Source organism: Helianthus annuus, chromosome 14 (genome assembly GCF_002127325.2).
Source record: "Helianthus annuus cultivar XRQ/B chromosome 14, HanXRQr2.0-SUNRISE, whole genome shotgun sequence".
NCBI lineage: Eukaryota > Viridiplantae > Streptophyta > Magnoliopsida > Asterales > Asteraceae > Helianthus > Helianthus annuus.
In genome coordinates, this window is record NC_035446.2 from 99,091,460 (window position 1) to 99,104,663 (window position 13,204).

The 13,204-nt window shown below is 35.6% G+C and overlaps 1 protein-coding gene across 1 annotated transcript; it reads right to left on the bottom strand.

The window, feature by feature from the left end:
• Positions 1–7,363: 7,363 nt before the first annotated feature.
• LOC110908765 (small RNA-binding protein 11, chloroplastic) lies at positions 7,364–10,248 on the bottom strand. Its single transcript, XM_022153742.2, has 4 exons — positions 10,053–10,248; positions 8,202–8,270; positions 7,927–8,033; positions 7,364–7,766 (listed from the first exon to the last, which is right to left on the bottom strand). Exons 1-4 carry the CDS (start codon positions 10,195–10,197, stop codon positions 7,656–7,658), a joined length of 432 nt encoding a protein of 143 aa, XP_022009434.1. The 5' UTR covers positions 10,198–10,248; the 3' UTR covers positions 7,364–7,655.
• Between the last annotated feature and the right edge of the window lie 2,956 nt (positions 10,249–13,204).

The window sequence follows — 13,204 nt, forward strand, 5'->3', positions numbered from 1 at the left end:
CGCGCCAGCGCCGGAGAGCTTCTAGAAGCCATTAACGGTCGACACCAGTGAGACAAAGAGCATATCCATTATGTTGTCGATTACCGGCCCAAGGCCCATCAACCCATATCCTCCTACACCTCTCCGGCTATAAATAGAGGCCTCACTCCACAGGTTAAACATTCTATTCCCTCTACTCTCACTCTTAGCACTTAATTATCCTCCCAAAGCAGTCGCTTATTCTCACGCCGGAGCCCGGTTTAGAGGGAAACCCCCACATTCCCCTCTTGACGAGTAACGGTGTTCTGTTTTGCAGGATTAAACATCAAGTCGGAGCTCAGATATTTCATTAGAAGATTAACCACTATGGTAGAAGCATAAACCAAACTGATTAGTTGCCTAATTAGTTCCGTGTTTCTTCAGACAGTGAGCTGTCGACTATCAATGATTTAAAATACGACAAAAAAACTCGATTAAAAGCAAATGTAATCCTTTAAATTAGCATTATTTTATTGTTAATTCCAAATATTAGACAATAAATTAAAGAGACATGGTGTTTTGAATTTTGATGAGACGATCGAGTACAGGGCTTGAGGCCACTATAGATATAACATTTAATATATAGATGGACTTTTTTTTACATATTATATAGTGAAAATACTTTATTCTCAAGTCTTTAAACCTTAAAATTAAAACGATCTTTAATTCACAAACCAATTCTAATTCTCTTTTTAATTTTTAATCATCTGATGTATTAATTTGTTTAATTATAAGAATCCATCAAATCTCAAAATCTTTTAGGAATAAAGTTTATAGCAAAAGTTTTAGGTAGAGTGGTAGAGAACATACAAGGATTGGTTCTGTTTGAAATAAAGACGAAATGTTATTCATTTATAAATATACATTATAATTTTTTTAATATTTTTGAAAGTGTCTGTGAGTGAAAGACAGAGAAAATGCAATGATAAATGTATAAAAAAATATTATTTGAAAGAAAGAGAAAATGTAATGATGAATGTATAAAAATATTATTTAATTGAAAAGATTAGAGAAAAAAACATTTGTTTTTGTGTAACTCTAAATAAAGAATAGAATGCGAATGCTCTAAATAAAGAGGTGCCGAAAGTCTACCAGCATATAAATACCCACCACTTTTTTACAATTTTTACAACTTCTTTACCTCTTCTACCATATCTCTTTATTTTTTATAAAATCAACCCACAACATCCTACAATGCATCCTTATAATCGCGGCTACAACCCCTTTGGATACCAAGAAAACCCGAACCTAGCCCGCCACCAAACTGTACCCTGTTTCTTTCTACCATAAGTACCGACCCTACTGCCTTATCTGAAGAAGACAAGTATAGTATGAGTGGTTCCTTCTCATACGGCGCAGTTAGTGTAGGGAGTCTGATCAAGCATTCTTTCATCTGCTGGAACGCCGCTTCTGCCTCAGGCGTCCACTTGAATTCTTGTTTCTTTACGCAATTGCGCAAGGTGCTGATAAAAGGGTATGACTTTGCGGCATGATTTGATAGGAATCGGTTGAGCGCGGCCAAGCGGCCGGCTAATCGCTGCATCTCCTTGATTGTTTTTGGCGATGGCATTCGCTCTATTGCTTGGACCTTCTATGGGTTTACTTTGAAGCCTCCGTTTGTGACTATGAAGCCTAAAAACTTCCCTTCTTCCATACCAAAGGAACATTTGACAGGATTCAGTTTCATGTTCACATTTCTCAGCGAGTTGAATGTTTTCTCAATATCCTTCAGCATTTGGTCCTCTTCTGGACTCTTGATCACCAGATCATCGATGTAAACCTCGATGTGTTTCCCGATATCATCAGCGAAGATTTTATCCATCAGGCGCTGGTACGTAGCGCCAGCGTTTTTGAGGCTGAACGGCATCTTTGTGTAACAGAAGATGCCGAGGTCGGTTCGAAAAGTTGTTTTGTCTTCGTCTTCTAGCTTCATTTGGACTTGGTGGTACCCTTTGTAGCAGTCTAGAAAGCACTTCCATCTGTATGGTGCGAGAGAGTCTATCTTTTTGTCGATCTCAGGCAGAGAGTAGCAGTCCTTGGGACATGCCTTGTTGAGATCGGTATAATCGACGCACATTCTCCATCCCCCATTCGACTTTTCTACCATTACCGGGTTTGCTACCCAACTTTGATAGCGCACCTCTCGAAGAATTCCTGCTTTTAAGAGCTCGCAAACTTGCTCGTTCATTGCTTTTGTCTTATCCGCTCCTGGACTGCGCCTTCTTTGTACCTTTGGTTCAACGGATGGATAATCGTTTAAACAGTGCTCTGTAACATCGCGCGGGACTCCGGTCATGTCTGCCGGAGTCCAGGCGAAAATATCCATGTTTCTGAACAAGAGCTGCTTTAGATGCGTTCTGATATTTGGTGAGACGGCGAGGCCTATCGTCACCGTTTTTTCATGGCATTTGCGGTTTAGAACCCACTTTTCTGGCTCTGTTGTGGAAACCTTCGGCGCCTTGGTTGGACGCATATCGTCTGTTGACATTACTTCCTTCCTTGCATAGATAATTGCCACCCCAGTTTTGGTTGGAAAACCAATTGTTGAGTGAGGGGTGGAAGTTACCATGTTGAGCTCTCCTTGGGTTTCTCTCCCAATCAAAACATCGTGCCTTGATTTCACAGGCATTACCATGAAGTTTACCATCGTTGTTCTTGAATGTTTCCCATCAGAAAGCGTGAGAGGGAAACTGATCTGGCCTAGTGGGAAGATCATTTTGTTGCAGAATCCTGACAAAGGATAATCAACTGGCTCGAGTCTTGCTTTATCTTCATCATCAAACTGATTAAAACATTGCTCATAAATGATGTCCGCTGTACTTCCTGGGTCAATGAATACGTACTCTGTTTCGTAGTGGCCGATAATACCGGTAATGACGACAGGGCGCGTTGCGCGCGGCCCCCCGCGCACTACCGGGAAGATGACCTGTTGCTCTTGCCATGCTGGGTCGAGAGGACGCTTGTCTTTATCACGCTCGCTATATCTTGGTCCATTAACCATGTGTATTTCCGGGGAAGGTTCTGCCGTTAGAATTGCTTGACGCGCGCTCAAAGATTGATACGCCGCATTGATGGTGGTAATCTGCTTGGCGTACCACAAGGCTGGAGTGTCAACCTCGGGTAGCCCTAGTAGCGCTGCAATATTCTGGGGTGGAGCTGGATTTGAAGGTCTAGCACCCCTGTTTCTTAAGGTTGTCGAATGGATGGTGTGAGTGAGACTCGCGCGAGGTCCCTCGGTGTTGGTGACTTCGCTTTCACCAATTTCTTCGATATGTTGGGCTTGGACATTCTGGTTGCCCTCCCCCACTGCCGCATGTGCATTTGTTTCGAATCCAAAACCAGGAACGATTCCTTGACCAGCCATGGTCGGAGGAAAGACAACAAAAAGCACAAAGAAAAGAAGGTGAAAGTGGTTTGTAGAAAAAACCGGTGGGCGCCCATGAAGAAACACAGAACTAATCTTAGGGATAATTAGTTTGGTTTATGTTTCTACTATAAGGGTTAATCTTCTTTGATTTCTTGAGCTCCTTAATGGCTGATTATCCTGCAAAACAGAACACCGTTAGCTCGTTAAGAGGGGAATATGGGGGTTTCCCTCTTAACCAGGCTCCGGCGTGAGAATAAGTAACTATCTTGAGGAGATTAAAGTATGAGTGAGAGTAGAGGGAATCGAATGGAATTAACCTGTGGATGAAGTGTTCTATTTATAGCCGGAGTGTTGTAAAGGATGTGGGCTGATGGGCCTTGGGCCGGAAGACGACAATAGAACGGATATGCCTTTTGTCTCACTGGTGTCGACCGTTAGTGTGTTCTGGATGCTTCTTGGTGCTGGTGCACCATGAGTGGAGCCACGTGTCGCTGTTGTTGGTCTCTGTCATCGGCCAGTTAGTGGAGATCGTGGGGCAGGTGTCTCTGCCCCGTGATTGATGCCACGTTGGCGTCCTTGAGTACTTTTTGTCTCCTGCATGTCAGATGATCGTGGAGCACGATTGAGCAGAGCCTGGGGGATATGGATTGGCTCTTTTCATCTGACACTTGTACCTTTTGTACTCTAAGATGTCTTTACGCCGCGTCCTTGCGCGGCCCATGTTTCACATGGGACTGGCCCGCGCAAGGTATGGGCGTTTGGAGGCTCCACTTCTGGATGCTAAGTTGTTAGTCTTTCTCGTTTAGACCCCGCGCGGCGTGGCGAGTGTTGCTCTACCCGCGCGAGGTTGAGGTCGAAAATGTAATTGATTAAGGAGTATGGTCCTTCGCGCGACTTGGAGAGAGTTTTGCGCGGGTTTTTGGGACCATACCTGTCACACCCCAACCAATGGCGGAAACATCGGGATGAGACGAAGTGTGAAGATTGCTCGAGACATCATAACGCTAATAATTGTGACAAGTATTTAAATAATCGTTTCATTTCATTTCTAAAGAATCAAGTACAAGGTTTTGAAACAAAATACAACAACATAAATAATAAAATGATACAATACAAATACAATTCTTTCTAAGTGTGTATCTAAGCATCCTACTAGATTCCATGCATCGTCAACATCCATCTGTAACATGTTAAAATAAAGTTCAATGCAAAAGCAAAGGCGAGTATACAAGTTTGATACGTACATAGCAAAAGATAAGTTTGAACGATTCCTCATAGCAAGCATGTGATTCAAGATGAACATTTAAATATGGTATGTGTCTAACATATCAAACCAAGGAAACGCAATATGCTCATGACATAACCGAAGATAAAGAGGCGGGTCGTTAATCCTATAGCGCTACATATGTCACGGTTTGGCTCGTACGAAGTTAATGATAAATTCAACACATAAGATAAATCCAAGTTTTAAAGCATCAAGCCATCACGTATACAAGCATGTTATAGGAATGTTCATGTGTTTAAGCAAAATGTTCATGTGTAAGTTTGTTGATAGATAAACATGTTACACCCCAAAAGTGGTAAAAGTAAAAAGGGGAATACGAGTATACTCACAAGGTTTGCATATGTTTTCCGATTATCCAATTGTTGACGAGTAGAGATTTAGAGTCCGAATGTATAAGGGTTAAAGTTCAAGTATGTTTAGAGTCGAGATTCGGTGTTTAAAACAACATAAAAATAAGATATGAGAATAACATGGAAAATAATCATTTAGTACATATGATGCTTGTTCTTGACACTAGGAAACTCGAAGGAGTTTAGATGTTTTCATGGAACAAGGTTCCATTAGAATCGTGACAAGTTATCATAGTCTAGGATGATGTAATCTAGTACCCCGACATATGAACACTAGTTCATCATCAAGGATTCGATTATTCGAATAATATGTTTAGGGTATATAATATATGTCCAATAGTTCAAGCATGAGGTAGAAGATTAAAATCTTCATTTTGGTACCTCTAAATGTCATAGAAATCATGTAGGAGGTAGGAAGATCAAGTCTTCCATTTAGGCACCTCTATGTGTTTACCACTACACTTGATATAAAAACAACCAAGGAGGGTCATGAACATACAATAAAGAATAAGAAATATACACACTAACTAAGAGAAATCATCAAATCATGTGAGGATTGTATGTTTGGACAACCCAAGTTGTTCCATAATCACTCATGTATCAAAGACAAAGTTTGACATGACTTGTGGGTTAAAAACCCTAAACAAAACACCAAGTTTATGAGGTTTAATCCTCTGATTTTTAAGTGTCTCAACCTTGTTTTTAAGCCTAACCAACCACTAAAGTGTTGTAAGCATTAGGACATAGGTTTGAGATGAGATAGACTCAAGTTTGGTAAGAAATAACAGGGATTTCATGAAAACAAAAACAATTAGTGGACTTTGGAGCCTTTTTGTCGGAGTTCCAGGGACTTATTTACTGTGAAAAACCCATGGAAACGTAGATAAGGTCAATACAAAGTAGTAGGAAAAAGAATCGAGTGAATCGGATAAGAATTGAGTGAGTTATGCTCATTTTCGTGAAGGGGTGTCAATCTGCTCGAACCCTTGCTTTCAGCTACGGTTTGGAGGATGTTTTGAGAGTTTTTAGTGTTGCAAAAGTGGTAGGGAGGCTGGTTATAAGTGATATTTATAGGGGGAAGGATTAGGGTTTCAATGGGTTGGGATTTGTAAGTGTTTAGAAGGGGTTACACCTTGAAACTAGCCCACAAAACCCAACTATATGGGGCTGAAGTTTGCTGAATTGGGGCTGTCATATTTCTTTATTTTTTTAAAACATTATAATGAGTAATTTTGTTAATTAAGTTGTGTAATAATATGCAACAATGTTTCCCCTAACTTGTAACAAGGTGAAATATGAAATAAAACATGATTTAACTAGGTAAAAAGTGTAATGTACAAGTATGTAACATGTTTGTAAGTGACAAGTATATGTCACATATTAGATGATTAACCGTTGTATAAATAAGCATATTATTAGGGGTTTTTAGGTATCAACAATTTAAGGACAAGCATGGACATGCATCGTGAATAAGTATCGTATAAGTATGAATTACAAATAAGGATTCGATGTACAATGAATTCGAACGTATGAACATGTATGAATATGTAGATGGTGAATTTAAAGAAATACGAATTTTATTTATGATCCAAGTCTCGGATTTTACAACGAAAAGACGACTACAATAATACAATATTTCCAAAAATAACATTACAAGGCGAGCTTTCTAATTATGGAAAGTATGAAAAAGCAGGGCGTTACAATACCCCTTCAGGATTCGATCAAAAAAGGTTTTTTTATTAAGTATAAGTTTTTTCTTAAAAGCTTAAAGCTAGAAACTCCTAAAAGTTTCATGCCAATCATACCCTAAGGTAGCGTTCGTTTCATGGAATGGAATGGAATTATGAAGTTTTTCTTTGTAAAATTGATCTTGGTTGGGGGAGGGAGGAATTTGAAATCCTTCACTCTAATGAAATTTGTGACTATTTCAACATTCCTTAGAAATCCTTCACTCTAATGAAGGAATGGAATGGAATGTTAAAATAGTCACAAATTTCATTGATTAAAGAAATTCATTGGATTTCAAATTTCTCCCTCCCCAAACCAAGATCAATTTTACAAAGAAAAGCTTCCCAATTCCATTCCATTCCATGAAACGAACGCTTTCTAAAATAAAAGATTTCAGACATTCAGGTTCAATTCCTGAACCATACTTCAAATAGTAGACCAGTTCGATTTGGTCAATCGAGTTTTGAGGATGTTTGTAACCAAACTTAAATAAAAAAAGAGGGTTATCAAAAAGTTTTAAACTGGATCATCCATTATTCTTCATTTTTTCGATATGGTTCACTTATTCGTTTTTTATACACGCCCCCAATAAAATCATAAACCAGTGGTCGCATGTTGAAGATTTGCCAAGAACCTACTTTATATTAACGTTTAAATTTGAAATTTGAAATACGACTGTTTAGTAATCAAAATAAAAGAGTAACATATACTACTACCGTGCCTAATAACAAAAGTAATAATTTGCAAACAAATATTGCGGCGCCTTTTGTTGCAACGAGCAACAAACAAACAAGAGATCAGATCGCCTCAGCAACAGGGGTAGGACTGTAATCTTAGGAACACTTGTGAATCCATGCTGTGAGTACTTGTACTATTGATTGTAACTGCTGATTAAACGCACCAGTGGTTACTGCTTCTCTGTAGGCGGTTCAGGGGGTCCTCTAGCTATCGGCATACCACCAGTGTGTTTTGTCCGTGGTTTTGCCAGTTCAACGGTTATTATACGTCCGTGTAGTGTCTGCAAAAAACCATATATATTTTGAGATCAGGATTTTTGGGGGGGGGGGGGGTGGGGGGTGGTGTTTGGCATTGCGTTTTGGAAGTGATTATGCAGACATGGGATAAAATGAAAAACGGAAATTAGTTATTTAGTTTAAAAATACGAATTAGGATGGAACCTTTCCATCCATTTCAGAAATGGCTTTCTCAGCTTCTTCTGCAGATGCATACGTAATAAACCCGAAGCCTTTTGATCTGCTTGAAACTTTATCCATCAGAACATTGGCTGCAAATAGCAATCATTTTAGCTCATAGTTGACTAATAGCAACATAATATTTTTTCTGATTTATCTATTTGACCCATTAGAGATAAAATATAACCCGAATTGACCCATTAATAAGTAAATCGGTTGAATATGCTGCCTCTTGTAAGTGCATGAACTGTTTAGGGTACCTTCAACAACTTGGCCATATTGAGAAAATGCGTCTAGTAATGCTTTTTCTGTGGTATAAAATGATAGTCCTGCAAGTAATACGTTATGAAGAATAAAATTCCCGATGCCTCAAATCAAAGTGCAATTAAGATGTGTTGCATTGCTTTAAATAAAAAAAAAAACAAACATCATTTAAACATTCACAAGAGATGAAATGATTGTTTAAAATCATAAAATCATATATTGACTACAGAAAAACCATCACATAACCCATGTTACAAAGCTAAGTTGACCAAAACCTGATTAAAAATGCAACCTAATCCTCCTACATTGTATATATTGTCGTCATAAACATAATTTCATTTGAAGTCCTATACAAAATGCGAGGCACATTCATCAAGTATTCAAGGCATTGCTCAATTTACAACCAAATAGGCTACTTACTTACAACCAGGAAGTGTGTCTCTCTCATTTGTTTTACATATCAACCTTTTTATCAAGTAAACCTTTCATAATTTCTTCATTTTTTTTGTTGTTTTTACATATTACCCTCCTACATACCCTAGTTTTGACCAATTTTGCCACAGTAGCGCATCAAGCCCCTAATGTATTATCCAGAGCGCCAAGCGCCTTAAATCCAAGATGCAGACTTTGTTGCATTCTGTAAAGAGACTCTTTATCTATGCAGTTAATATGGGTGATATATCGGTTATATCGGTCATATCGGTCCCTTAGTAAAATATTGGTGTTAAATATTGGTACCGATATTATCGTCGATATTGACCGATATAACCGATATTTGACCGATATAACCCATATATCACTGATATATCACTGAATTATTGGTGTTAAATTGCTATATGTATAAATTCTGCATTATATTAAAATTACCGATATCTCACCGAGATAACCTATGTTTCAAATATTGGTCCTTGACCGATATCCGATATTTTACCGCATTAACTGCATAGCTCTTTATTGATTAAATCCAGTAACTTGACTAGACTCCCCAATCTCACACCGTATAGGCACAAAAGTCTTAACAAATCCTATGTGAGTAGCTACACTGTTCTATCACCTAAATCATAAACCAATTCATATCCTATTTATTTATAACTCTAAAAACTGAAACAACAAAAAAAGGTTTTAGCCTTTAGGTATAAATGCAACATATCCAAAATAATGAATATGAACTCAACTCTTTAGCAGTCAGTGATCAGTTATTCATTATTCATTAACATATCTACAATCACAATACCAGAGCTTCTAAATTCTAATTAGGCTTGTTAATGGATTGGATATTGATCCATATCCAATCCAATCCGATCCATTTAAATCACTTATTGTCGATATTTAACCAACAATCAAGTTCTTCTAACATGAAACTACAAAACATTCAATCAAAATACCAACGTCAAAGCTAAACAATATAACAACAGCAACTTCAAACCCGAATTCGAACAATATCAGTTACGAAAATTCAACATTTAGAAGTAGATTTCGAGCAAAATCTCCATAAAAACCGATTAACTGACTCTCGAATAGTGAGAGACAGTATGAAAACAGATCATGAATCTGAAATCAACTCGTTAACAGCCAGTCATCAATTGATCATTATTCATTAATATATCAACAAACACCACATCAGAGTTTCTAATTACTATCTACTCATAAGTATTTTCACTATTCAACCGCCAATAAGTTCTTCTAACATAAAATATCACCGTTGAAGCTAAATAATATACGAATTCGAACATTCAGAAGTAGATTTTGTGCAAAATCTCTACAGAAACCGATTGATTGACTGTCAGGTAGTGAGAGATGGTACGAAAACAAATTATGAAGCACGAAGCGTAAGGAAACACTCGAACCTGCTACATAAAGCCTGGAAGCTATGCCTCTGCGTGAAATGAGAGAAGATGGAGGTCCGAATGAAGATGATGACTGATATCCTGTGCTTGATCGTGAGAAAATGTTGCTGAAGATAGTTTTTGGTATCCTCTTACATGCCGCCATAGTTAACTGTTTTAGGGCTTGAGAAACAGGGGAACATGGAGATGAGAATGAAACACAGCGATAAAAATGAAGGATATGCATGTCTAGTCCCTCATCATTTGCCAAGTCACATTCTTGGTCCAAAACTTAATACTAATATCATTTTTAGAGCATGGGTGGCGCTTGCAAGTACGGGTATTCAGAATTCGTTTCGAATTCGAAAAATTCGAAATTCGATTAAATTCTATTCGATTATCAAGAATTCGTTTCGATTATAAGAATTTGAATTTGAATTCGAATTCGATTCAATTCGAGTCAAGTAAATCGAATACGAAATTATAATTTTAAATTCGATTCGAAATTCGAATAAAAATTATACATTTTTATTTATTATTTTTATATATAATACATTTGTAACTTTTATACGATAATATTATAAATTATTTTTAAAATTAATTCCAAGTATTAAAATTACCCAATATCAAACCCACTATATGGCTCATAACTAAAACCTAAGTAACAAATCTATCAATAGATTTCTAACACTAAAAATATTAACTTGTAATGTGGAGTGGTTATTACCGACTTCTCGTTTTGAGTGTTTTATGGTACTTTACTTGAAACTTTTTAATTTGATATCGTGCTTTATGGTTGCTTTAAAATTGATGTTTCATTTTGATAGTTTTATACATGTTTTAAAAGAATCCGAATCAAATCGAGTTTATTTGAATTCGACCTTTTAATCGAATACGAATTGAGATTTTTATTCGAATCGAATTGGGTAGGTTTTAATCGAATTCGAATCCAAGGAAAAATAAAAAATATTCGAATAATTCGATATTCGATTCGATGAACACCCCTACATGCAAATAGAAGTGTACAAAAAAACCGGTTTTAGGAAAAAAAAAAAACGAAACCGGTTTTTTTAAAACCGAACCGAATCGACGGTTTATGACCGGTTACTATTCTTGATCTGAAAAACCGGTTAATAACCGAAATCGGTTAAAAACCGGTTTTTGTTTTGGATGAAAAAAACGGTTCGATTAAAAATCGGACCGGTTTAAAAAAAACGATTTATACACCTCTACTTGCAAGTTGCCACCCTCAAACTTAAAAATCATACATACATATAGACCAAAACCTTAAAAATGATACACATACATTAATACATACGTCTACATATACATATACATCTATATTTATATTTATATAATAAAAGAAACCATCTTTGGGACACTTGTCATTATATTAGGCTATCTATCTTTTAATTTCCTACTAATTTATTATGATAATTATTATTTAGTTTAATCTTTTCTAATTAATTATAGATAAGTCTCCTACTAAATATTATTTAGTTTAATCTCTTATGGATAATTAATATTTAGTTTAATTATGGATAATTAATATTTAGTTTAATCTCTTCTAATTAATTATAGATAACTCTCCTACTAAATATTATTTTATTTAATCTTTTCTGAGTTAAGTGTCATTTACGTCCATGTATTTGTTCACTTTTGCTATTTCAGACCAAATTTTAAAATTGCACCGTTTTTCTCCCTAACATTTTGGAAACGTGACATTTCAGTCCAAAAAAATAACAACAGTTAAAAAATCCAGTTAGCTTAGGGGTAACCACAGTCAAAATTGCAGCTGGCTGGGATCGAACCCGTGACCATCTGCTTAGAAACAAACGAATTTTACCCCTAAGCTAACTGATTTTTTTAACTATGGTTATTTTTTGGACTGAAATGGCACGTATTCAAAATGTCAGGGAGGAAAATGATGCAATTTTGAAATTTGACCTGAAATGGCAAAAGTGAACAAACCACAGGGACGTAAATAGCACTTAACTCATCTTTTCTACTTAATTATAGATAATTATTATTAAGTTTAAATTTAATGTAAACTTCTCATTTTTTATTTATAATATACAAATTTAATCTTAATTTTTTCGATGATCTAATTTTCTCTAATAAACTCTAAACTTTTACTATAGTATATACAATGCTAGACATAAAATCGAATCAAATTATTTATCATCAAACCCAAACTTTGTATTAGTATATTATTTATTTTTATTTTCATTATTAAAAAAATATTATATCGATTTTATTACATAATTTTTAAACGAATTGTATATAACTTTCAACATTACTTTATATATAAAATTAGATTTATTACGAGTTTTTTTTAAATATAAATTATATTTTATCACTCAAATGGTTGCTTATTTCTATATTCTTTGACTTGGTGTGTTGGTATGTTGTTCGTTTTTTAGCCGAGGGTCTCTCTAGAAGCAGCCTCTCTATCCTTATGCATAAAGTCAAGGTCTGTCTACATCTCACCCTCCCCATACCCTATAAATAGCTTTGCTATTTGTGGGATTTACTGGGTATGGTTGTTGTTGTTGTTGTTGTTTATCTTCTTTTCAATAATCATCTCCGCAGTCACCATATCTATTACGTACCGAGTATATTCATTAGTTTTTTCTTATATATAATTTTCTTATTATTTGTATATAAAATCATATTTATTCAACCCGAGTAATACACGAGGGTTTTTAGAATGAAACTTTTTTTAATATTTGGTAAACAATATTACATTTATTTAACTCGTGTAATACACGTGGTTTTAAAGATATAACCTTTTTATTAGTTGATGTATAAAATTACATTTATTCAACTCGTACAATACAAATTGTTCTTATAGATATAACATTTTATTATTTAATATATGAAATTACATTTATTCAACCCGTGCAATAAAAAAAGTTTTTAAAGATATATTGTTTTATTATTTATTTGGGGTAACTTCGTAGAAATGTAACCAACTTTGACAAGTGTTCCAATTAAGTCATTCAAACTTTTTTTGTCTCTCTAAAATAACTCAAGTTTCATTTGATGTTCTAATACTATGTAATTATCAGGTTACCAGGTTAGTAATGATGATGTGTCAGGTTTTATTATCTTGTTTTTATTTTTAATATGATGTGGAAAATAAAATTAATGACATGGATTTTTCTCTATAA